Source organism: Dryas octopetala, chromosome 7 (assembly GCF_963921425.1).
Source record: "Dryas octopetala chromosome 7, drDryOcto1.1, whole genome shotgun sequence".
NCBI lineage: Eukaryota > Viridiplantae > Streptophyta > Magnoliopsida > Rosales > Rosaceae > Dryas > Dryas octopetala.
In genome coordinates, this window is record NC_141372.1 from 21,207,581 (window position 1) to 21,234,616 (window position 27,036).

General features: G+C 44.5%; 1 protein-coding gene and 1 pseudogene across 2 annotated transcripts; one reads left to right on the forward strand and one right to left on the reverse strand.

Moving 5' to 3' along the window:
• Nucleotides 1–265: 265 nt before the first annotated feature.
• On the forward strand, nucleotides 266–15,235 carry LOC147280499 (putative glycosyltransferase At5g03795; annotated as a pseudogene). Its single transcript, XR_015123393.1, has 6 exons — nucleotides 266–586; nucleotides 686–939; nucleotides 1,284–1,636; nucleotides 2,143–2,241; nucleotide 3,518; nucleotides 14,470–15,235. The product of XR_015123393.1 is annotated as a putative glycosyltransferase At5g03795 (transcript).
• A 694-nt stretch (nucleotides 15,236–15,929) lies between these two features.
• On the reverse strand, nucleotides 15,930–27,036 carry LOC147280500 (dynamin-2A-like). Its single transcript, XM_086250689.1, has 22 exons — nucleotides 26,584–27,036; nucleotides 25,765–25,815; nucleotides 25,557–25,677; nucleotides 25,168–25,260; nucleotides 25,006–25,067; nucleotides 24,780–24,897; nucleotides 24,210–24,546; nucleotides 23,662–23,809; nucleotides 22,698–22,799; nucleotides 22,485–22,604; nucleotides 21,931–22,014; nucleotides 21,669–21,796; nucleotides 21,026–21,110; nucleotides 20,723–20,861; nucleotides 19,550–19,626; nucleotides 18,945–19,001; nucleotides 18,138–18,279; nucleotides 17,884–18,038; nucleotides 17,509–17,622; nucleotides 17,353–17,420; nucleotides 17,024–17,199; nucleotides 15,930–16,616 (listed from the first exon to the last, which is right to left on the reverse strand). The coding sequence occupies exons 1-22, from the start codon at nucleotides 26,725–26,727 to the stop codon at nucleotides 16,378–16,380; spliced, it is 2,760 nt and encodes a 919-aa protein (XP_086106815.1). The 5' UTR covers nucleotides 26,728–27,036; the 3' UTR covers nucleotides 15,930–16,377.

The following is a 27,036-nucleotide window of genomic DNA, read 5'->3' on the forward strand; positions in this document are numbered from 1 at the left end:
CTATGAAAGCATGTGTAACTTTGGGAAAGAGAACCAAATTTGCATCAAGTAGCAAGGAAGCATTGCATGGTTCTCATATCAAAAAGCCTTGCCACACAACCTGGCCTTTTCCCAAAGAATGACGCTTATGAGCAGCAAGGAATAACTACCATTCTAAGTAATGAACACACAACAATATGCTCATTCGATCAGTACTAATCCAGTAATACCATATATACAGCTGTGCATAGTGTGTAACAGAGATTAAAGAGAGAGAGAGAGAGAGATGAAGCCTCTCAACAACAATAAGCCACATAATTCTTTGTTTTCACCATTGTGGTCATCATCTTCTTCTTCAGTTTTGATTCTAGTGATTGTTGTTCCTTTGTTTATGATATCAGTGCTTCTTTGCACTTTGGGTGTCACAAGTACTTCGTTTTCATGGTCATGGAGAGTCGGTAGCATTTTGGGTACTGACTATTCTTCATCACTAGCTCTCTCTACAACATCATCAAGGCCTTCTCAAGTGCTTGAAGCTGCAGCAGAACATCATATAAGTACTTCTTCATCAAAACCAAATGAAACAGCTTTTCTCCCCAATAAAATTGTAAGATTTTTTTTGTTATGTCTTTCTTCAAGTTCAGAAGTGCATATATATGTTTCTATTTAATTAATTTCTTGGTATTTTTTGTATATCATATCACAGGTAGAAAAAGAAGATATAGTATTGATTGATGATAAAGGATCTGATGATGAAATTAATGGGAGTAGTAGTACTGCTTCTGCAACAATAAGTAGTGTAAAGAGATATAGCAGGTTAGAGAGACTTGAAGCAAGTTTGGCTGGAGTTCGAGCTTCCATAAGAGAAGCTGCTCGAGTTCGAAATCTAACCTCTACCCATGAAGATCCAGACTATGTTCCTCGAGGACCAATATATAGGAATGCAAATGCCTTTCACAGGTATATATTATCTTGTTTAATTAGTCCATAATCTCCACCTCTTGTTTAAGCTTCTGGGGTCAATTTGTTGAACAATATAAGAGTTCTGATTGTAAGTCATAGGTTCGAAACCTTCACGTCCTTCCACTTTTGTGTTGATTTGCAAGATGTGAGACAGTACCTATATGTTTTTATTTTATTTGCCCGTATCTATAAGGATGAGCTTGCACATGAGAAATAGTGTTAATTTGATATACATTGTTACTCATTTCCTATTAAGCGCTTAAGCTTTTGAATTAATGGTTGTCTAATTATTCCTTATAAATACGAGAAAAATAAAATTGAGAAAATAAAATCTACTGCAGGAGTTATTTGGAGATGGAAAGGCTGTTCAAGATATATGTATACAAAGAAGGAGATCCACCAATATTTCACAATGGTCCTTGCAAGAGCATATATTCTACAGAAGGGAGGTTTATTCATCAAATGGAAATGAGCAATATTTACAGAACCACAAACCCAGATGAGGCCCTTGTTTATTTTCTTCCATTTAGTGTGGTGATGTTGGTTCAGTACCTGTATGTGGCTGAGTCTCATGACACAGAGTCCATTGGCCGTGCTGTCATTGACTATATATGTCAATGTCATTTCTGATAAGCATCCCTTTTGGAATCGAAGCCTTGGTGCTGATCACTTTATGCTTTCTTGCCATGATTGGGTAAGGAATCATTTCTCACCCTCTTCCAGTCTTCCCCCCCAACTTTTTCCCTCACTTTTTTTTTCCTATTTAATTAAATATATTCCACCATATGGTTGGTCAATTGGTTGATTCTATAACTTGCCACCAGTACCATTTAGCTTAATTTCTAGTAGAATCTACTTCTTTGATATTCCTTAATTTGGGACTTTTGTAACAATTTAAGAGTATAGTGATTGTCTAACAAGTTATCTGAGTTTTGATTTCAAGAGGTTTTGAGATCGAAGCCCTCAAATCTCTCGTACCCTTTATTTATTAATTTGTAAGGTGTAGGATGAGGTTGTACCTACATGTAATCTCTACGTATGAGATTATGACTTACAGTATTGCCCTCATTCCTTAATAACTTAAACAAACACCATATATACGAGCTTTTGGTTCACTTTTGTTGAGGATAGCTTATGATTTAAAATTAAAGCTTAAAATAGTGGTACCACATTTGTTGAAATAACTTTACCTATCTACAGGGGCCGCGCACATCTTTGTATGTTCCTCATTTATATAACAAGTCCATAAGAGTACTATGCAACGCAAACACTTCTGAAGGATTCAATCCTTCTAAGGATGTCTCTGTTGATGCAAATTCTCGTAAGGTAAATGCAACAACTTAGATAAGTTGACCTGGCTGATCAGGTGCTTTGCTGGATGATGAAGTGGATGCTGGTTGAGATCTTCCTGTAGACAAAAACAAGATCAAAGGAGATGGACCGGTGTGGTACCAGCCAAACACACTCCGATGATAAAATCAGTGGTGGCGTTTGATGGTGGATGAGGAAGAGCAAAGGGAGAACTCGGGAGAATGGGAAGAACAAGGCAAATATTCTGGGTTATTCTCAGCAAGCTGGGTAAGCTCTTTGGTGAATGAGAATTTTTGTTTAAGTGTTTTGTGTGTGGTTGCGTTGATTGCTAGATACCTCATTTTGTGCATACGTCTCGATATATATAAGCAAAGGAAACCTTAATGAGTAAGATACCTGCATGCGAATGAATGGTTGCCAGAGACCCACGCACCTGGTCAGACCTAGTTGTATGCTCAGCTGCTTGCTTCCTCAGCATTCAATGCTGCATTGAATGCTCCATTAAATGCAAGGTTGGAAGGTTCAGGTAGACTGCTCCAACATTCATGAATGCAGGCCTGATATTCTATCCGTCAGAAGAATGTGTCAGGTGCATTTAAATGTGGCGGTTCATCCTGGTGTGATCTTCCTGGGAATGGCGGCGGAGAGCCGAGCCGAGCCGATACGAACACATGTTCCCATGCGAAGATACGAAGTCCATATGTGGTCGGATCGGGCATGGGAATCCAGGCCGAGCCGGTCCATAGATTGGAGTCTTTCCGAGCCCTAACTGGTCGACGCCAGAACTCGGAAGGAAGCCATCTCTTGTGCCGAGCCGAGCCGAGCCGGGATGATCGTGGGAAGATGGACACTGGACCCCATGTTGATCATCGGTTCGGCTCGGACCGAACAAGGAGGGGCGGTGTGGAGATCCGGTCTGAGCTGGTAGAGGAAGTGTTGATCAGTGATGACGTGGAAGTCAAAGTTTGACCACTGAGAATCAACTCCGAGGTGGATGTTTGACCAGCCACGTGTCGAGCTGTGATTGGCTGTTCGGGTCGATGTGGGTTTTCCCACAAACAGGAGTCCCCCAGCTTCCGATCCGAGCGGGCAGTGGTGGATTGGAAGTTGAAGTGTAATCCCAAAGATGGCGTGTTCGCTTGGTCCGAGCCGAACCCTACAAGCCCATGTTCCCGAAGATCCGAGCACATGACGACTTGTGATTGGTCAGAAAATCTCTGGGACAGGTGAAGGGACGTTTGATTTCTGCATGGGGGAACGTAAGGGTCACCTCATTATGGGTATTTTTGAATGCTTGACAGGTGTCAAGATCTGGCATTTGAAGCGCCAGAAATGAAGGGCTGAGATCGGTCTGCATGAGGATATAAATTGGCAATTTCTCTCTCTTCCCTTTCATTTTCCTGAAGCTCACTCTCTCTCCTGCAAAAACTCTCTCTCTCACCGTGAAATCTTCTCTCTCACCGTCGTTGGAGTGGTAGTCCGATCCCAACATCGACCGGGTACGGCGATAGGCGAGGTGATTCCGAGGGTGTTTGGGGCGGAGGGATTTGGCCGGACAAAACCAGTAAGTGATTCTGTCCACTTTTGAGTTTTTTGTGTTTTTCGGGTTTTTCTGGGTTTGTTCTTAGTGTTCTTGAAAAAGACACTTTTCAATCCAAAAAGTGAGGGAAAAACGGAAAAAAGGTGTTTTAGCAATGTCTGAATCCGATTCGAGTGATCGGCTCGGCTCTGGGGAGGCGTTTGATGGAGACAGTGATGCCGATCAGAGCCGAAGTCCTCCCGCGGGCCAGGCAAGTTGGGATGGGTTGTCCGAAGAGTTGGACGAGGTCATCTCGGCATTGCATCGTAACCCAGGCGAGGAGCGCCGAGCCCGAGAGGATCGGGAAAACCTCGAAGCGCCGAGTTCCGACCGGGAACAAGAGGCGGCCGAGGGCGACGACGAGGAGCCCCTTGACGTCGAGCCGATCGTGACTGTCCCGAGCAGGTTAACCTCGGGCCCAAGTGAAAGGGACAGGGGTCACGACGCGTCGACCTCGGCTCGGCAAGTGACAGGGAGTCCGATCGACCCGGACTTTTACGAGGAGTTGGCGTGGAAGGCCGATCAGATCCAAAACGAGATGACCGAGTTTCATCTCGAGGATCTGAGGGCTCGGTACTCCGTTCCCGAGGCCGTGCGGATGAGACTGCCGATGGAAGGGGAGAAGCCGAGCCGACCTCCTAAGGGATGGGTGACCATGTACCCGGAAATGTTTGAGAACGGGGTTCGGCTTCCCCTGCATCCATTCCTGCAGGACTGGTTGGCCATGATCGGCGCGGCGCCACATCAGTTGAATCCCAACGTGTACAGGATCATCCTGTCCATGCACATTTTGTGGTACAAGGTGCACAAATGCGAGCCGGATAAAGATATCCTGTTCTGCAATTACGCGCTGAGGTCGAAGCAGAGCGAGCTCGGATTCTACAACCTCCAGGCGTACTCGGGGCCACTTTTCGGTGGGAATCCCTCCTCCCAGAAGACATGGAAGAAAAGATACTTCTTTGTTTCTGGGGATTGGGAGTTCGCCGATCCGAACAGAACCACCTCGGCTCGGGTCCCCAGAGCTTTTAGAATTCCAGGTGGGTACTGGGAATTTGGGGCCGATCCGAGGACAATTCGTTTATGTCTTGTTAATAATTGCATTTTTTCTTTGTCTAACTCTTTTTGGCTTCGTCTTTGCAGTTAGCTGGGGCAAGTTCAAGCTCCGAGGCGAGCTTAAGGATCAGATCGCCACGATCAGGGACTCACCAGCAGAGTATTTGTCAACCAAGTTTCTGCTCGGGGAGACTCAGATCCGATCGAGCGGGATCTCCTGGTTTGTGCCCAGGTGGAATCCACGAGCCGAGAGGGGAATGGCGCCCACCGAATTGGAGACTCGCCTTAGGAGGAGGGCGGCTCGGAGCGTCCAGAAGAAAGCAGCGGGGCGGCCCCCTGCCGAGCCGGTACAGGCTCCTGCCCCAGCGGCAGCCCAGCCTAGATCTCCTGCGCCGAGACCGGTTCGGCAAGCAGAGAAGAGGAAGGCTCCCCAGGCTGAGGCCCCGGTGGAGAAGAGGGCTCGGGCCGAGCCCGGCGGTTCTGGTGCCGGAGCATCCGGTTCGGCGCCCCTGAAGGCGGTGGAGGTAGACCCCGGCCTCGAGCCGTTCGTCATGGGCCTCAAGCGCGTGATGACCGCGAGGGTGCAGGAGGGGCTGTGGGCCGATCATGGCGAGCCGGGCTTCAGCCACCAGGCTCTGATCGCGTCCCGCCAGGCCATGTTGGTAAGTCTCTTTTACTTCGGATTTCGTCTATTCGCTCGGTTCGGACTAATGATGAATTTGTTTCTCTTGCAGCTCGCCATGAGGCAGTTCGAAGCTGCTAAGGCCGCCGTCGATGCCGAGGCGAAACTGGAGAGGTTTCGGGCACGGGTCGTAGAGCTGAAAGAGAAGTTGGCCGAGGCCGAGCGGACGGTCAATGCCGAGCGCGAACGGTCGGAGGGTCTGCAATCCAGGCTGGCCAGGAAGGAGGAGGAGGTCGGTCGGCTCGGCAAGGAGCTTGCCTCCTCGGAGCAAAATGTGGCGGACTTGAGGCATTATGTCGGCGATCTTCAGCGAGACGTCGAGGCTGCCGAACGGAGGGTCGAAAATGCCGAACTCAGACGTCGAGCTGAAGTGCCGAGCGCCCAGGCACTGGCTGATGCCCATTTTGATGGGTATCAGGAGCTCTTGGAGGCGATCAAATCGAAGAGGCCGGACTGGGATGTCTCATTCCTTGGCGAGTCCGATGACGATGAAGACACCCAGGGAAGTCAACAGGATGAGCTTCCTTCTCCCGATCGCCAAGTCCACGCCGAAGTCGAGCCGACTCCGGAAGATCCTCCACTGCCCGCACACGAGCCGACCCCGATTCCCCCAGTCCCCGAATCCGATCCCAATGATGAGATGCAGATCGGCGGGGTTGAGGTGGTGCAGCTCGGCGAGGAGACGCCTGAGGAGTCTACCGAGCCGATCCAGGAGGGCCCTGCCGAGCGATCTGCATGATGGCTGATTTTATTTAATTTTTATGTTGTCTTGTTTTTATATTTCTTCCCGAGCCGAGGTGTGGCTCGGGTTTGACTAATTTTGGAACAGATTGTATTTGGTTTTATGTTACTTATTTATCAGTATTTCTTTTTATGATACCAGTTGCTGTCAGTTCGGCTCGGGAATTAAGCTAAAAGACAAAACTAATAACACATGGGCAAGAAAATGATAAAAGTGAAAAACATAATAAAAACCAAGGCATTTTGAGATCGACTCGGCATGCCGATCGCGATGAAAATGAATGGTAATGATATATTAGAAATTGTCTTCGGATCAGCTTGATAAGCATAACCAAGATAAGTAAAAATTTAAAGACCCTAGTCATCTCGGATGGGCTCGGCATACCCATTGGGATATTTTAGGAATGCAGTTTTTTGAGAAAAATATTCAAACCTACTTTCAGATCGGCTCGGTATGCACGATGAAAGTTTTGGTTGGAGTGTATATTTTTCTTTTAGAAATATCCTGTTGAACGTTAGGACTGTAGGAAGTCACTTCGGCTCAGACAGGGATTTTTATAGACCTGATAAGTCTGTACCATGCCGAGCATTGGGCCGAAAGTGGCACGCTAGCTCGGCACGGGAGTTTATAGACCTGATGAGTCTGTAATATGCCGAGCATCGGGCCGGAAATGGCGCGCCCGCTCGACACATGAGTTTATAGACCTGATGAGTCTGTAATATGCCGAGCATCGGGCCGGAAATGGCGCGCCCGCTCGACACATGAGTTTATAGACCTGATGAGTCTGTAATATGCCGAGCATCGGGCCGGAAATGGCGCGCCCGCTCGACACATGAGTTTATAATGCACCGAGCGTCGGGCCGAAAATGGCACTTCGGCTCGGCACATGGGTTTACTATTTTTTTTCGAAGGAAACACTTAGATCTTTCCTCTTTGTTAAAAGTGTATAGGAGTGGAGTCCCCAGTGTTTGCTTCGAAAAATAAGTAGGAAAATGAGTAGAAATGTGCTCATCCTTTCATTGATTGGAATGGGTGTTAGGTCGGACAGTCCCCGACCCTAACTACATTTTTACTGGTAATAAGTCTTCAAGTGTTCAGCGTTCCAGCTATGCTTGAGAGGCTTACCAGCCAGAGTGGCCAAGTTGTAAGTGCCGGGCTTGACTATGCCCGTGATTCTGTATGGTCCGGTCCAGTTCGGATCGAACGAGCTCTCCTTGATGGCAAAGGGATTCTTTTTCATGACGAGATTGCCCAATCCGAAGCTTCTGGGTCTGACCCTTTGATTGTAGTACTTGGCTACCCTCTGTTGGTAGGCGGCTCGGCAGAGATTGGCGTCGGTTCGCCTCTCCTCGATCATGTCCAGGCCGAGCCGAAGTCCGGTGTCATTGGTCTCGGGATTGTATGTGCCGGTCCGGAATGAAGGAGTCCCCATTTCGACCGGGACGACGGCGTCAGTTCCGAACGCCAATGCATAGGGTGTTTCCTTCGTCGAGTTGCGATAGGAAGTTCGATAAGACCAAAGCACCTCTGGCAAGAGTTCAGGCCAATTCCCCTTAGCATTATCAAGTTTAGTCTTGAGGGTCTTCTTGATGATCTTGTTGATGGCCTCGACCTGCCCGTTTGACTGCGGGTGGTAAGGCGTGGTGAAGCGCAAGTTGATGTTCAGACGCGAACAAAAACTCCTGAACTTCTTGCAGTCGAACTGTTTGCCATTGTCCGCAATGATAGTGTGCGGCATGCCGAATCGGCAAATGATGTTCTTCCAGACGAAGGTCTCCATTCGTTCGGCTGTGGTTGTGGCTAGGGGCTCGGCCTCGGCCCATTTGGTGAAGTAGTCGACTGCTACTACGGCCATGGTGACTTGCCCTTTTGCCTTCGGCAGAGGACCGATCAGATCGAGTCCCCACTGCGCGAACGGCCAGGGACTGGATATGGAGGTCAGAACCTGGGGAGGTTGATGGGGGACCGCGGAAAATTGCTGGCATCTGAGACAAGTGCGAGAGAGATGATCCGCGTCTTTGTTCAGCGTTGGCCAGAAGTAACCCTGTCTGATTGTCTTGTAGGCAAGGGCTCTTCCTCCAGAATGGTTTCCGCATATCCCCTCGTGGATTTCTCTCAGCACATCCTGACCTTCTTGGGGAGTGACGCACCGCAAGTAGGGCAGGGAGAAACTCCTTTTGTAGAGCTGACCATTGATCATGCTGAACCGAGCCGACCTCGTCTTGATGAGACGTGCCTTGTTTCTCTCCGGGGGAAGGATCCCGGAGACCAAGTAATTGATGATCGGCGTCATCCAGTTCGGCTCGGCCTCGGTCTGCATGACGGTGACTTCGTTTTCGGCGGTGCTAGGTCTGTCCAGGATTTCAACTGGAACGTGTCTAGCGGATCCGGTGTCTGTGGCCGAAGCCAAACGTGCCAAGGCGTCGGCTCTGCAGTTTTCTGCCCTCGGGATTTGGGATATTTTGTACTCATGGAAGTTCCCAAGCAGCAGACGAGTCTTCTCGAGATAGGCAGTCATGCTAGGTTCTCGAGTCTCATACTCCCCCAATATCTGATTGACGATGAGTTGGGAGTCGCTGAAGATGTTCAGTTTGGTCGCGCCGAGCTCCTTTGCCAGTCTGAGTCCGGCGATGAGGGCCTCATACTCCGCTTCATTGTTGGATGCTTGAAATCTGAAGCGAAGGGCATACTCCATCACAACTTGTTCTGGGGAGATCAGAACAAGCCCGGCTCCACTTCCCATGGTGTTGGAAGATCCGTCCACATAGAGGGTCCAGGTGAGGAGGTCAACCTGGCTGTGATCGCCGTTTGAGTTCGGATCAGACGCCGCTGGCATAGCGTCGGTGCGAGGTGGATCCTCCGTCGAGGTGATCGACTCACAGATGAAGTCCGACATGGCTTGACCTTTGATGGCCGTCCTGGGACGGTAGATGATGTCAAACTCGCCGAGCTCGATTGACCACTTGATGAGCCGACCCGAAGTCTCGGGTTTTGCCAGGATTTGTCTGAGCGGCTGATCCGTCAAGACAACGATTGAATGAGCCTGGAAGTAGGGTCTCAGTTTCCGAGCCGAGCTGACCAGGGCGAGAGCCATCTTCTCGAACTTTGGATACCTGGTCTCGGCATCGGCGAGAGCTCGGCTCGTATAGAAGACGGGGTGTTGTACACCGCCGACCTCTCTCACTAGAACTGAGCTGAGAGCCGAGTCAGAGACAGAGAGGTAGAGAAAAAGTTCTTCACCTTCTTCTGGTTTGGATAAGATGGGAGGTTCCCCCATGTGGCTTTTCAGATTTTGAAAAGCCTGCTCGCATTGGGGGGTCCATTCTACGCCCTTCCCTGCTCCCCTTAAGGCTTTGAAGAAAGGGAGGCACCGGTCGGTGGATTTTGAGATGAACCGGTTCAGGGCGGCGACTCTTCCAGTCAGACTCTGGATTTCCTTGCGTGTCTTTGGAGACCTCATGTTGATCAAGGCCTGGATCTTTTCCGGGTTGGCCTCAATCCCCCGTTGGCTGACCAGGTAGCCAAGGAACTTTCCTGACCGAACCCCAAAGACACATTTGGCTGGGTTCAGCCGCATCTGATATTCCTTCAGGACCCCGAACATGTCTGAGAGGTCCCTGACGTGATCGTCCGCCTTGATGCTTTTGACCAACATGTCATCCACGTAAACCTCTACGGATTTGCCGATGGAAGATCTGAACATGTGGTTGACCAGCCTTTGGTAGGTGGCTCCGGCGTTTTTGAGGCCAAAGGGCATGACCTTGTAGCAGTACATGCCGCGATCAGTTATGAAAGATGTGCCTTCCTGGTCGGACTTGTGCATCAGGATCTGGTTGTATCCAGAGTAGGCGTCCATGAAACTGAGGAGCTGATGTCCTGCTGTTGCATCGACGAGCTGATCTATTCTGGGCAAGGGAAAACTATCCTTGGGACAAGCCCTGTTCAGATCGGTGAAGTCCACGCACATCCTCCACTTCCCGTTGTTCTTTTTCACCATGACCACGTTGGCGAGCCAGTCGGGGTAGTTGACCTCCCGGATGAACCCGTTGTTTTGCAACTTGGTTACCTCTTCAGCCATGGCGGCGTATCGAACCGGATCGTATGACCTCCTCTTCTGACGGACCGGTTTGCATCCCGGGTCAGTGTTCAGCCTGTGGGTGATCACGTCAGACGATATGCCTGGCATGTCATCGTAAGACCAGGCGAACACTTCCGCGTTGGCACGGAGGAAGTCAATTATGGCGGAGCGCTGCTCGGGGCTGATCTGAGTCCCTACTCGGACGAGCCGATCCGGTGTCTCGGCCGAGATCGGCACTTCTTCCCAGGCCTCGGCGGGAAGGGGCCGAGATTCTGGGTTCGGCTCGGAAGTGAAATCGAACGTCTCCGCCCTCAGCCACCTGCCCGAATCAGCGATGGAGTCGAGTTCCTGTGAGTTCGGCAGCTGACCCTTCTGCTTGATCGAAGCGGCGTAGCATGACCGAGCCGAGCACTGGTCTCCCTGAATGACAATGCAGTCGTCGCCCACCGGACATTTGATGAGGAGGTTGGCGTAATGGACGATGCAGTCAAGGTCGACCAGAGCCGGTCTGCCCAGAATGATGTTGTAGGCTGACGGCCGCTTGACGACAATGAAGTACGTCATGCAGGTCTTCTTGATCGGCCCCTTCCCGAGCGAAAGGGGAAGGTAGATGTGTCCGAGGGGTTGAACCACTTCTCCCCCGAACCCGACCAAGGCAGGTGTATCGGTCTCCAGCTTATCCTCGCCGATGCCCATCTGCGCGAACGCAGAGTGGTAGAGGATGTTGACTGAGCTCCCTCCATCGACGAAGGAACGCGCGATGGTTGTTCCGGCCACCTCAGCGACTATGACGACCGGATCATAGTGGGGGAAGATGATCTCGTTTGCCTCGTTCGGCTCAAAGGTGACCGGCGCCCAGTCCTTCCGCTGTCTTTTTGAAGTGCTGGGCTGACCTGCCTGGATTGACAGGGACTCGTGAGCTTGAGCCGCCTGTCTGACATACTCCTTCTGGGATCGGTTAGAGCTTCCCACGAAGGTCGGTCCCCCGCCGATTGATCCGATGGCAGCATCCTGGACCTCGATGGTGTTGGTGGGCTTCTTCGGCGCGGCCTTGGGCACCCTAGGCCCACCGGCCAGGAATTGATTGATCTTACCCGCCCGGGCAAGAGTCTCAATCCCGTCGCGGAGGGCGTAGCAATCACCCGTGACGTGGCCGTGATTGGAATGGTATTTGCAGAAGACGCCCTCCTTGATTTTGTCTGGGGGTGGTCCCTTGATCTCCCTTGCGACTGGGAGTTGGTCCTTGACCTTGGAGTAGATTGTCTCCAGACCGGCGTTGAGGGGAGTGTACTCCGTGTACTGGACAAACTTGGGTCCCTTGCCCAGAAGTTGGCGTGGCTCCTCGGTCCTGGTCTTCTTGGGTTGGACCTGGGGTTTGGGACTTGCGACCTCTCCCTCCTTCCGTTTGGTCGAGGTCGGCCTGGGATTCAGGGCCTCCACCTGAGCGTCCCACTCCTCAGCCCGTGCCCACTTAGTGGCTTCGGCAGAAAGCTCATCGTAAGTGGAGGGAGGATTCCTCATTAGGTGGGAGCGGAGTCCCCCAGCATGCAGACCTTGCATGAGGGCATTCTTTGCTGACCTATCGTCGCAATCGTCGCACTTCGTATACTCGATGTTGAAGCGGATCAGATAGGCCTTGAGGCTCTCCCCTTCTTGCTGCTTAACGAGCGACATATCGTTCAAGTTGTAGAGTCGTTCGGATACAACCCGATATCTCGCCAGGAAGGCCCTTCGGAGGTCGGAGAATGAATCGACGGAGTTCGGTTGGAGAGTTCGGAACCATCCCCGAGCCGAGCCCTTCAAGGTCGAGGGGAAGATTCTGCACTTCGTGGCCTCAGATGCCTGGCGAGCCTCCATGGCGTATCTGAAGCTGTCAAGATGGTCGTAGGGATCCTTGGTCCCATCGTACTGATCCATCTTGGGGGGTTTGGTGTCGCGGGAGACCTCAGCATCCAGAATTCTGTTGGTGTACGGGAGGGGGAGTTCCTCTCCGTGGTCGGCCCTACCAGTGTACCCCCTGGAGACCTCGACGTGGCCGAGCCGATCGTGGACGCTCCGGATTTGGTCCTGGACCAGAGTCCGGACAAGATTTTCCACGTCGGGCGGGGTCGGCTCGGCCGCATTTTCCCCCGAGCACTCGGCCTGGTTACCGAGTCTCTCACTCACCGGCTGGCGAGTGATCCTCTCGCTGACCGGTCGTCGATCCGACATGATCATAGTCGATCCCAGTCGGTCACTCACCGATCGCCTCCCTGAGTGAGCTCCTGATGGGGAAGGATCCTGGCCGATGATGGGGCCGAGCCTATCCCCAATCGGGACCCTGGTTTCAGCCGAACCGACTGGACTGTTGGTTCCCAACCTTGATTGGGCCGGGGGTCGTCGGTTTGTATTCGGGTCGGCACGGTCTCCGTCCGAATTCCTGAGGACACGTTTCCCGAAAGCCGCCTGTTTTCGTTGAAGAAGACGGTGGGCGTTCAGGCACTCGGCCTGTTCAGCCGGGGGCATGTCCTCGAAGCCCGGGAAGACGTGATCCGAGTCCTGCCGATCGGTCTGGTCGTTCGGCTCAGCAGGGGTGCTTTGCCGAGAGGGAGATGGTGAAAGGACCTCCTGCTCGGTTCGGGTTCGGCGCGATCGGAAACCCGATCCCCCGCTGTTCTCGAGCTGAGCACGATGGCGTGCAAGTTCGCCGGCCAGCTCGGCCTGTTTTGCAAGCAGCTCATTATTCTGCTTCAGGAGTGCATTCTCTGCGGCTAGATGTCGCCGGCTCTCCTTGAGGAGTTTATGAGCAGCTCGGATTTTCGAGGGACCTTTGGACTTTGATGTCCTGGGGAGTTGTGCTCCCCTCGTTTTCTCAGGCGTCTCAGGCTGATGTTGTTCATCATTCTGAGATGTTCCTGAGGAAGAGCTGGTGTCCCGAAAGATGGTAGTCATGATGACTCGCGTGAAGGAAGAGCTTAGCGCTTGCGGTGATGAACACAACGGCTGAAGTCACTTCCCACAGACGGCGCCAATCTGTTGATGCAAATTCTCGTAAGGTAAATGCAACAACTTAGATAAGTTGACCTGGCTGATCAGGTGCTTTGCTGGATGATGAAGTGGATGCTGGTTGAGATCTTCCTGTAGACAAAAACAAGATCAAAGGAGATGGACCGGTGTGGTACCAGCCAAACACACTCCGATGATAAAATCAGTGGTGGCGTTTGATGGTGGATGAGGAAGAGCAAAGGGAGAACTCGGGAGAATGGGAAGAACAAGGCAAATATTCTGGGTTATTCTCAGCAAGCTGGGTAAGCTCTTTGGTGAATGAGAATTTTTGTTTAAGTGTTTTGTGTGTGGTTGCGTTGATTGCTAGATACCTCATTTTGTGCATACGTCTCGATATATATAAGCAAAGGAAACCTTAATGAGTAAGATACCTGCATGCGAATGAATGGTTGCCAGAGACCCACGCACCTGGTCAGACCTAGTTGTATGCTCAGCTGCTTGCTTCCTCAGCATTCAATGCTGCATTGAATGCTCCATTAAATGCAAGGTTGGAAGGTTCAGGTAGACTGCTCCAACATTCATGAATGCAGGCCTGATATTCTATCCGTCAGAAGAATGTGTCAGGTGCATTTAAATGTGGCGGTTCATCCTGGTGTGATCTTCCTGGGAATGGCGGCGGAGAGCCGAGCCGAGCCGATACGAACACATGTTCCCATGCGAAGATACGAAGTCCATATGTGGTCGGATCGGGCATGGGAATCCAGGCCGAGCCGGTCCATAGATTGGAGTCTTTCCGAGCCCTAACTGGTCGACGCCAGAACTCGGAAGGAAGCCATCTCTTGTGCCGAGCCGAGCCGAGCCGGGATGATCGTGGGAAGATGGACACTGGACCCCATGTTGATCATCGGTTCGGCTCGGACCGAACAAGGAGGGGCGGTGTGGAGATCCGGTCTGAGCTGGTAGAGGAAGTGTTGATCAGTGATGACGTGGAAGTCAAAGTTTGACCACTGAGAATCAACTCCGAGGTGGATGTTTGACCAGCCACGTGTCGAGCTGTGATTGGCTGTTCGGGTCGATGTGGGTTTTCCCACAAACAGTCTCATTTCCAGAAATTCATCTCCGAACTGGCGAAACAAAAGGACTTCTTGGCGGTCTCTCCCCATCTCGCCGGTCAATTCTTGGCTTCTTTGCAGGCCGGCTACACGGCCACATAAGGTACCTGCTTCTAAATGAATGGAAAGAAAAAGACCAAGATGTGCAAGTTTATGACCAACTTCCTCATGGAGTGTCCTATGAATCAAAGTTAAAGAATAGCAAGTTCTGCTTATGCCCCAGTGGTTATGAAGTGGCAAGCCCAAGAATTGTGGAAGCCATATATGCAGAATGTGTACCAGTGTTGATTTCAGATAGCTATGTGCCACCATTCAGTGATGTTCTTGAGTGGAAGTCATTTTCTGTACAAGTACAAGTGAAGGATATACCAAACATCAAGAGAATACTAATGGGAATATCTCAAAGTCAGTACCTGAGGATGCATAGGAGAGTGAAACAGGTGCAAAGGCATTTTGTGTTGAATGGACCCTCCAAGAGATATGATGTCTTCAATATGATTGTTCATTCTATTTGGCTCAGGAGGTTGAACATTCACATTGAGGATCAAGTTGATGAATTTTAGAAGCTTTTTTCAAAAAGAATTGAGTTTCCCATTAGCTTGTCACCTTGATATATGGGACTGCTTAACAATTTTTTTATATGGGGGATATGGGGGGGAAGCTACATTGACAATGTTTTCAAGGAAGAGATCAACTTCCAAGTTCCCACAAACAAGTAGAGAAAGAAAGCTACAAAACAAGAACAACATTTTGCTGCTTTTTTCCTTTTTTCTCCTCTTTAGAGAAAGAAAAAGCAATCACATTGATTTTGTTACTATTTATTCAGTAATGCGCTGGGCCGACAATAGGATTCACACCAATCAATTATTGATTATAATAGTTGTATCGATTTTAATAGTTGTATCAAATCTAACCATTAAATATTTTCTCACATTCAAAGTCTCGTAAGTGAGCACTTCTGACTATTTATTAGTTTCTTCAGAGGATTAAAAAAGAATGTAGTTGTTGTACTTTAAACAACAATAAAAAAAATAATTAAAAAAACGCCTACACAGGACTGTATACACCAAGTTTAAGCAAAGCATAATCAGAACAAGGGCATTGATATTGTCAAGTTTGATATGGCAAAAATCTGTAACATTTTTTAATCAAATTGGCTGACAAACGACACTAAAATCCTAACACACATTTTATTGTTCTCATTTGATTGTATATAAGATTTAAGGTTCTAATAGCTGATGGCTTTCTATGCACTGTATACCTTGCATCAGATGACAACATAAAAACCAAAATCAAAGAGTCGTAGTTTCATCAACTTATACTAATCTTCCATGGTACAAGAGGGCACAAAAAACAGAAGAAAAAAAAAAATCACACATACATCACTACAAGGTGAACTTGAAAAATCACACATACATCACATGACCAGCTCTGTGGCACAAACGTGAACTTGAAAACGAAATATATGACATTGAGAATTATAATATATATCCATCCTCCGAAAGAGGACAATCCAGATGTTACAGAGCCACCAGAGCTTGAAAGTACATATCAAATCAAAATCATGACAGGCAAATACAGCTATAGTACCCAAAAATGAGTGGAGAAGAAAGAAAAGAAAAGAAAAATAAAATAGAATTCTAGAAGCAGAAAAAATAAAAATAAAAAGTTTGAATAGAGGAATATATGATAGTGATTTCAAGTATGCCTTGAATCCATCCTTGTGATACTGGGCCAAGCCGTAAGAACCTGATAGGAATGTATTCTTCTATGTACACACCCTCTTTCCGACTAACGATCCTACTAGAAAAATCATGAAGTAGGGCAGAGCAGCCTCACCCACCAAGAATGCAAGGAAAATATAAATCAATTAATATCAGTCTAGTTGCGAGTCTAAAAGTATCTGCTGCCTGAAGAACCAGGTGGTGGAGGTGGCAACCGATTAGGAGTACGACGGCTACCAGAGTTTGAACCAGAGTTCACATCACCATTTTGTGCTGGGTCACTGTAATGTCGACTATGACCATTGGATGAAGATCTGGACATTGAACGGTCAACTGAACCATTGGCAGCAGCATCAAATGCAGATCTCCAGTCATCACCTGGTGGACCACTTGTTCTTGGGCTGCTTTCTGCAAAATTAAGAACATACAATATCAATTAATTAATAAGTAGATAAAGTCAAGAGAGCAAAGGTATATTCTTAATTAACATTAGGCTCCAAAGAATTTAACAGCCGCCGTTGTTAAGAGAACAAAGAAGCATTTACATACTCTCAAAAAATAAATACATTTACATATAAATTCTATGGACTAAAACATCTGAGGTCTATCCAGGTGAAAGAAAAAGAAAAGGAACCTACAACTTACGAAGGTAAGATCGGCTAGATAAGCTGTAAACAATAAGCACTTTATATTTATTATCTATTTTTTCATTCAGTCACACAAGGATAAGCAAAGCTTGAAATTAGATAATGTCTAAATTAGATAATGTCTGTAAGCAAAGCCCAATGAAATGAGGACAGCTCTTAACTACATACCAGTTCCACTACCACCGTTGGACCAGCTAGAGGCAGCAGCCGCTCGGTTGTCATGAATGCTGAGTTGGCGTGTTAATTTGGAAAGGAGAGAGGACTGTTTCTGGTATTTTTCCCTCCGACGCTTAACATTCCCGTCCTCTTGAAGCAGCTCTTCAATCCTTACTGTGCTTTGAGCACTACCCACATACAAATATAATTGGAATTAATTATCAATTATAATTAGAGGAGCAGATACATATAACAAAAGAAAGGCAGCCTGTCGGGGCTTAGTAAGTCCAAGTTCAAAAAAATAAATAAAGAGATAAAAGGAAAGAAAATATTATATTAACCTGACAGAGCTATATAACTGATTTAGCATGTCTTCCTTGGCTTTTTCAACTTGGCAAAGAACAACTGCCTGCTCAACCAATCACAAAATGTATAAAGCACTGTCCAAATGGCCAATTACTAGAATCAAAAATACATAGCTGATGTAGCAAGCTTACCTTAGGGACATTAGCAGCCAAACTGTTCAAAACAGCTTCAACGTAACCACGAACTTCTTGAGACATCCACCGGAGTTCTTCTTCAGGGTCAGCAGGTCTTCGAGTCATCGTATCCTAAAAAAAGGTTGAAATGAAACTCCAGAACTTTGGATATAAAAAAAAAAAAATAAGCTACAGGTGCTTAATATTAAAGTGGGCATTGACATATAAGAAATTACACCTGCATAAAAAAAGATAAAACAGGCAACAAAACAAGAAAATAATGCAACATTGAATGAATGAATGAATCATAATGATGTAACAAAACTCCACAAATGCACGATCATCCACTAATAACATCACAATTAATAACAGTGACCCAAGTCAGTAACTCACAAGAGAACCATCAGAAAGACTTTGACGCATGGTAGGACCACCTTCAGTTGGTGCACTCCTCAGTCCTTTAGAAGGTTGAATAACCTTTCCAATCTTATTTATCCACTCAACCTTGTCTGCTTGAGTCTCAGCCTTCAATACAACGGCGCTGTGTGCTGCAAGAAAAATGGAAATCAAGTTGATAATGAACTTGTGTGGGAAAACCGGGCAGATCCACTTACAGAGAAGTACAATGATCAAAGAGAAGTATATACCTTTCAGAACAGTTTTATATGGAACCTTGCTGGTAATCTTAAACGCAAGACTAGGTGCTTTATCTGGTCCATTAGCCTTCTTGTCCTTCTTTGATGGAGGGGGTTCTTCTACATCATCTAAAGCCTCTTCAATATTACATTCCTGCAATATACTTATGAATTTGGTCATCATTTCCACTGGTGCAGTAACATACTGTATGGTGCAAGTTCAGAACACCCTTAACAAGCATGCAAATGCTGTGTTCACGTTTTCAATATAATGCCTTCATACATACACCGAGATGATAAAGCTGATACTTCATTGAATCACTCTAAATTTTAAGTGAAGACGAAAGAGATGTGACAAATTAACATTAGCATCTGCAATGCTGGTCACATACTAAACTCCAACAAGCATTTAACTCTATACAAAGAATTTCGCACTTCCAAATATCTATTATACTTTCAAAGGATTAACTTGGTTTTGTAAGACTCAACCAGTGCATATACTAATCTCAGGCCTAGTCAAGGGTAACACAGTTAGCACCTCTGAACCACAAACCCATAATCAAGCAAGCCCACCAAGTCAAGAAATCTGGTGACATTTATCCTGAGAACCTCAGAGAACAAAACACTTGAAAGAATAAAATCGGCATTGAAACATATCTTTTCTCTACATTGAACTACACCACATATTACTCCCCAGTAACTTCCTATGCAAGCCCAACTGATACAATGTAAAATGCCACAAAAGGCTTAAAACTGGAGAAATAACATAACTAACAATCTGATATTTAAAGAGATAAGGCATTGAAGGGTTCTCCATACCTCCAAAGTGATGACACCACGAAAATGCCTTTCCTCTTGCTTTTTGGTGTAACCAAGCTGTGTAAACAAGGAGTCAAAGTAAATCCTACCGATAACAATTCACAAGAGTAAAAGTAGCAATACCAACAGCAACACATTTACATCCAAAATTCTGAATTGAAATACAGACAAGTAAAAGTGAGACAAGCCAGCAGAAGACTCAATTCCTAAATCTTTGGACATTATACAGTCTACAAGCTTGCACATGTTGCCACCATGCTTTATAAGACTGCTTGGATCAGAATTTAACATGTATTTGGCATCTGGCAGTAAGACTATCTCATAAGGACTCAAATAAAGGCATCAAGAACATATATATGGCACAATCACTAAAAAAACTTGACAAAATAGACCCATGTACAGCTATACATCAAGGCTTTCTTCACTGACAACAATAAACAAAGAGAAGAGTTTAAGTAGAACAAAACATAAGCACAAAAGTAACCAAGTGATAAAATGGAAATTATACCCCATTAAGTAGAACAAAGAGAACAATTTTACACCATAATCCATTGTAATTATATAAGCCTAGATTTCGTAGACTTGGGGAGTGTAGTTTTACAAACCTTTCCAGTCTTCTCATTTAAAACAAACCATCGCTTGCTCCATCCACTATTTTTGGCACTTTTTTTATATAAGAAACCTGCAGATAGTTGAAATTTTAAAATTAATACATGCAATTTGTACATAAAACTTACAAGATCTTCATGATTAAGCAAATGGCACGGTCCATAGAAAACCCACACAAGATGGTGTCAAATTTAAAGTTGGTCATCTGATACTTAAAGGAAATGTAGTCAGCTACAATAAGGATTCCAACTTAACAATGTAGGACAGGTGCTTTTAAAAATTCAAAGTTCACACAGCTAAAGTAGTGATGCAAAGTTGTCAAAACAAATAAATGACCAGAAATATACATTTCCAAATTTCCCTGATTAATGAGACCATTTCTTTTTTAACGCACGGTGCTCCACAAAGTTCAAGGTTCCCTCAGTAAAAAATTAATACCACCATTCTTATTAGTTAAGAATTGGGGGAGGGGGGATTTGAACTAGAGCATACAAGACCTGATACCTCTGTTTCCACATTTCCTGACTAAAGTGAGACCATTTTTTACTGCGCAGGTGCTCCACAAAGTTCAAAGTTCTCTCACTTAAGAATTAATACCACCATTCTGATTAGTTAAGAATTGGGGGAGCGGGGATTTGAACCAGAGCATACAAGACCTGATAAGCTATTTCCACATTTCCAGACTAAAGTGACTGGTTTAAAGGGTTCAAAGGTCTCTGACGTATATTTTCATGCATAGTTGCAAAAGATTATATTGAATTCAAAGTAATTGTTCTGCTAATCGCTGAAGATTGTTCAAGGATGCTAAATTGAGCATAACGCACTTCCAACATGCATGGAAAAGGAAATTGCCTCCTTGAGCACCTTGTAGGTAATTCTAAGTTGAAAAAAGCCCATTTCACATGACCTCCTATAATAAGTATTTAGCTAAATGTAAATATGGTATATATTTATATAATACAGTAAATGGAGCTTTTAGTCCGTAAAAGCCTTTTTTTTTTTCTTCAAGAAAAAAATGGCAGCAGCGGGGCCTTCTGTTAATACTAACAGAACAAGCATTAATGATATTCAGAAAACTACAAGTTCATCGTATCAAATGTGTGATATATCAATGGCCCCCTGTTCCTGTTCCTAGGGTTCATAATGGGCATAACAGTTGGCTTACAAACCTGCTGTTATTTCTCCTTCAGGACCTGCGGTTTTCAAACCAGATGCCTCCTGTACTTCTTTCTCTTCCTTACCAGATTTATCCTTCATTGATTTCAAGTTTCCACCAGGTTGCTGACCCCCTGTTTGAGGACTAGTTGCCTAAGACAAGATAAAAAACAAAAAAGTCACTAAAAAGCTCATAAGATTAGTGAAAAGGAAAATAAAGAAAAACAAAATATTTAGCACACTATATGTAAAAGAACAACATTTTTCTACTTAAGATATCCCTTTCATACACTCGCAGACTAGAAAGAGTCTCATACCCGGTTCAGTATTGCTTGCTCTGCCTCTTGTCCTTTCTTCGATCCTCGATGTTTCACTTCCTCCTCTCTACGCTGCCTCTCCATCCTGTAATAGACCAATAATTGATGTATCATATATCAAGCTGCATATTTACAACAAAGTCCTAACAAAAACATACCATTTCATACAAAAACCACAAGGACACGTTGATACAAGACATAATCATGTACAGGCACAGTGTGTGTGTGTTCACACACATTATCTGAACTCTCAAAAGTTATAAGACAATGACATGGCTAATTAAGCATTATTCCATCTAAACATGCAAGAAACTGCTAAACATGCCATAAAACTACAATTAAAAGGATTTCTTTTCAATACAAAACCTACGGTTAAAAGGAATTGACTGCAACCATACTACATGATGACAACATATTATAGAAGCTTATATATGTTAGAGCCTATCTTAACATGCAAGAAACTACTAAACATGCCATAAAACTACAAATAAAAGGATTCTTCTCAATACAAAACCTACAGTTAAAAGGAATTGACTGCAACCATACTACATAATGACAATATATTATAGAAGCTTATATATGTTAGAGCCTGGAACCTTAATGACCATTACGTGTTATCAGTCAAACAAAATATAGAGACTACCTCCTTTGCACCAAGCGAATGAAGTGTTGGGGAGGCACAAAAGCACGCTCCATATCAACTAGTGCAACCACCATCTTTTTTGCTTCATTCTTAAACACATCCAATGCAGCACTTGCAATGGCCACAACCTTGAAATAAATTGGAAAAAAATTAATTAATTAAGCCACACCTATTCTATTCATCAGATTAAACACTGTAAAATTATGCAAAGCAAAAGAGCTAAAACCGCAAAAAGAAACTGCACAAAATTAAGTTACCATACCTCCCTCTTGAAAGGAGGGTATCTTCCAAGACCTGGTGTAGCATTTGCAGCAGCAGAAACTATATCTACCAGAACACGGTGTACCTGTTTAATCAATGAGCCAGGAGTTCCTTATAAAGCATTTATTGGAGAGTTGGCTTACAATTGCTCATACTATTGATTGCACAGTAGTGAATGGCTGATTTTAATTGTAGGTCTAGCCCTCTAAAACCATTCATATCAAATAATAAGGCACGTCAAATTCAAAAGAGATTATTTCACCATTATGCATTTGATACAAGAATAAACCTAAGGCAGTGTGGACCAAATGATGAATCCAACACAAGGAATACTATACAGTAAAATACAGTCTTCAAGACTCATAGATAGATCAAAGTCGTATATTTCCATCGTTCCGCAAACAGAAAAGCATAACACTCTGCACTGAACTCAATAGGAAAGGAGGAAAGAAAGAATGGAAAGATTACACAGTTGCATTCTGTAAACTTGAAAACTGTAAGGGACAAGAAATTCAAACTCATACTACAACAGAAACAAGACATGTCTAGATTTACCTCATCCACACAGAGACGTGATGGCTCTTTTGCTAGCTCCAAGACACCTTTTATTAAAGATCTCAAACCCTTTTCAGGGGATATAAGATATGGCTGATAACCATCTGCTTCCAACACAATCTGATAAAAAATGATAGCAAAAGAAAATGTCATGTCAAGTTCAAAGAATTTTTAAACAAGAGAAAAAGAGAAAAAGGCAAAGACAAAACATACCCTCTTCACATTATTGATATCAAAATGTCGGTCTAATGGGAGTTGCTTTATTCTATTGGGAAAATTTCCTTCAAAACTTGCAACAATTTTCCAACCAGAACCCTGCAAAGAAAATTATAATGCCAGATGAGCTAAAAAGTCAAGAAACACCGCAACAATTACCTAAACCGGCAACCTTCTATCTCATCATTGTAAAATCTTGGAAACTAAATAGTACTAAATACCCTGAAAAGATTCAATTATTCTCAAAATAGTGAAGACAGCTGAGAAACCACAAAGTTTTGGCAACTGAGCTATTTTGACCAAAACAGAAACTTGAAGCTAATGGAAATTATGATCCATTTTGAGGGACAGAACAAATAGAATGAGCAACTGAGAAAAGCATGGCCTTGGAACAACACCTTAACCCTAGTCAGGAGAATGGTTAGAACCTTCAAATCCTACCTGCTTAAAAAGTTAATTAAAGCAGAGATCATTTCCCTCTCTAAATATACGGCTTCTAGTGAGACATTATATCATTGAGTGATTGCTAACTTTCACGCATTAGATACTGAAGAATGACCCTTCTAACATTACAATATGGACTGCAGCTAAAAACCCAAGGCCAAGAGTAAATAATGAGATTTTAAACCTACCTTTAGAAAGATCTCAAAGTCAAACAACAATGGACCAAACTTCTTGATTAAAACAGAGGGTTTAGTACTTCACAAGATTTGGTTTGGTTTTTTGTGAGGGTGTTTTAGTTCAAAATATTTTACAATAAACATACATCCACTTTTAAGGAGGGGTGCGGCATTGAGAGGCATCGTATATTTTTGCCACTTCTCTTCCTTTCTTCTATAAAGCCAATTTCTTGTTTTTGTATTTCTTAATAATTTGAAGGAAATAGAAAAGTATATACAACAAAAATACTTAAAAAATACTTAGAAAACATAAGAGTGAACATTTAACAAAAAGAACTCACCTCACCAGATGTAATGTGTTGGAGAAACTTATCCTCAAATTCACGGCAAAGCTCCAAAGCTAGAGATCTGGTGCCTTCAGAACTCTGCACCATTTGTGCACCGAGCTTTACCAACTCATCCTGAACTATTTGAGACTTCCCTTGTAACCTGGCAAATATAAAAGATAGAAGGTCAAACAAACCAATTTACTAGTAAAATAATTTTTAAAAAAAATACAATAGCTGTAGGGTCATACAACTGGCAAGCCTTAAGCAGATATTGATATCTTTACTATTGATTGAGCTAATTTTATTATTTCAATACAACTAGCATGGCCAAGTGTGATGCGAGCAGCACTTAGAAATGCAAAACGCTAGGAATCAGAATAAGTACTTTTACATATGAATGGCGAGCATGCATGAGAATACCATAAAAAAGATAAACAGAATTCAGGAAACATTATAGAAATGCAAAACACTAGGAATCAGAATAAGTACAAAAGAACACATGAGTACGAGGATGCATGAGAATACAATAAAAAACAAATACAGAATTCAGGAAACATTACCCAGAAAGGATGTTTGGAAGCCGGATTTTCATACGACTGCGAATCTGCTGCGCCAGAGCATCCACCAATGCTATTCTTCCTAGCTTACTTTGAGGGGCTCCAGTCAGAATGGACTTCAGACTTTCACTTTCAGCCCTCCATGCAGTTTCCAGTGAACTCTCAGAACCACCAGACTGTGCAGAAGCTATTGCAACTGATTGACCTATTAAAGCAACCCATGGAATATCAGATGCTCTTGATGGCCCCTGATTTGAAAGAAGAGCCTGGACTGCAGCAAGTGCTTTCTGATCTGAAGCAGCTTGGTCTATTTTACTAATTACACCAACAGTTCTGGTACCTGTAATCAACATTTGATTGTCCTTTCAATCACTCAAACAACAAAACAATAACCAAAGCACAAGAGAATGTGGTGAAGAAAAGGAATGATGCATGGAGGGGAGTGGATTAAGGTATAGGAACTCTGATATAGCAATGCCTCATAAGCATTAATATACAGCTGATTATTATTAAAACAATTAAAATCGACATTTCATGTGCAACTTCAGGTGAAGTTAAAGAGCAATGTTTTACCATCTCCATCATACTCCTTAACAACTCTGAGGGCTCGAGATGAAGCAACTTCAGGCGCTTGTGATGCAGGTATTATAACGAGCAAAATTGAATCGTTGTGCTCAGCATATTCACCAACCTACAAAAGGACCATTGAAACTTTACTACTAAAGAATTCATTTTCAGTACCAAGTAAAAACTCATCAAAGGCAGTGGCAGTGTCATAGAACTGAAAGCAACCACTTACCAAAGACTCATCCATGATCCGTTGATCAAGCCCAGGTAAATCAATCAATTTGAGGGGAGGGGCTGCAATAAAAAACATGTTAGAAACGATAATGAAATCAACCACTTACCATTGTTTACTAAGTGAAGAGAACTGGAGGCTACCTATCAATAATGAACTAACCTGTACTTGTTCGTAGTTTCAAATAAATTTCATCTCGGCTTTTTCCTGAAGAACCCTTACTTAGCCTATCTTGCAAAGAATGCCGTAAAGCACCTGCATAACAACACCAATCATGGAAGGCACATTAGAAATTTAAAATGGGATAATGAGAATGAGCTAATCTTAAAACTTCACAAAGTATTTCTAACATCATCAATAATATAGGGTTGTGAGTCATGTAGTAGGCTTCAACCGGCATATGTTAGAGGCCATTCAAAACTAAAGAGCAGGTTAATTATACTGTCAAAGCTGTCAAAGGAGGTTTCTAATGTTGACCAAAGACATCTAAACAAAAGCAGCATAAAACATGAACTTGAATTAATGAGAGAATAAAAAGTGTCGTTACTGACTTGCAGTAACTTGCTGAGATTTATTGTCAATCTGCAATATAATAGATTTGCTGCTCAAAGAAGCATCCCTCTGTAAATCAATGCTAATGGGAGCCCGAGTAGCACCATTTTCACCAGTTGGCTGGAAGAAGAAGAAGAGAGAAGAAGCCTTAGTATAAAAATAGAGCACTTATTTGGTCACATGTAAATACAAACTTTATGTACTTACCAAAACAGGATGTCCAATTAAACTGTTCAAAACTGCTGATTTACCGGCACCCTGACAACATCAACCATGTGAGGGGGAAAAAAAAAAAAATATGAGGATCTCCAGACAGTGAAGGCAGTATGCCAAGTACAAGAATAGTCACAGACAAATAAAAGTATACCATATTTAATGTTTTACAATACAAGCAGTTCATCATAGTTTATGTATGCAGATTACTATTGAAATCTAGAATTCCTGAGGAAGCTATAAGATACAAATGCACAATGCACCTACAATTGCACATATCCAGACAAGCAAAAATATACACGCTATAAGCTCAGCATAGACTCAAAAAGCAAGTTGTTTATTTCCTGTTAACAAGGAAACAGGAGAATAGCAGCAGTGTAAACTGTTTCCTTCAGTTGATTCACAGTCACAAAGCAAAGTGAACCATGAAATGTCCGGCTCGCGAAGTAGATGCAGATCGTCAAAACTGCCTGAGGCCTTCAAATCATTATTGTGATTGTCGATCATTTTCAGATTACACAATTTGATAACCCAAATCAAAATCAACCTCCATTAACTCTTTGGATTTCTTTTTCTTTTTTTTGGGTCAAATAACTGTTTGGATTTCAGATTCAATATCCTGAGTTTGGGAGCTATGTTTGCCTTAGTCCTCAGTTTGGGACACACAACAAACAGACTATTCAAGAACCCACATCAATTAAGATCAAAACACAAACCGAAGATTCAAAGATCGCTAATTGGAAACGCAGCAAGCCAAATCTAAGAGATCAAATTCCCAACGAATCGAATCCAAAAGGGGATTGGTTGACTTACAACATTGCCGAGAGCGACAACGTTAAGGAAAGTGGAAGTCCTACGAGAGGAGCTTGAGTTTTCGTCAACATCTTCGTCTGCGAGAAGAGCCGAGCCTTGGAGCATCGATTCTGAAAGTTGCAGCAACTCCTCGATCGCCTCCATGGCAGCAGAGTATTGACGGTCAAAGATCTGAGGGAGAGATCGATGGATCTGATGTGATGGAAACCCTAGAGATTGGGAATTTGAAAATCAGAGATCTTTCTCTGTTGCTATCGAGAGGTAATTGGGGATTCAGAGAAATCAAGTGAAACTGCCAAGGAAGACAAGTAATAAAAGGAAAGAGGAAATGTGGGAGAAGCCCTCTTTCTCTCTGAAGTCTCTATCTTCTATTTCCTCCCACTTTCTCTCTCTAGCGTTTTGAAATCTCTTCTCTCCGTTCTCTCTCTCTCTCTCTCACTTGCTTTCTTTTAT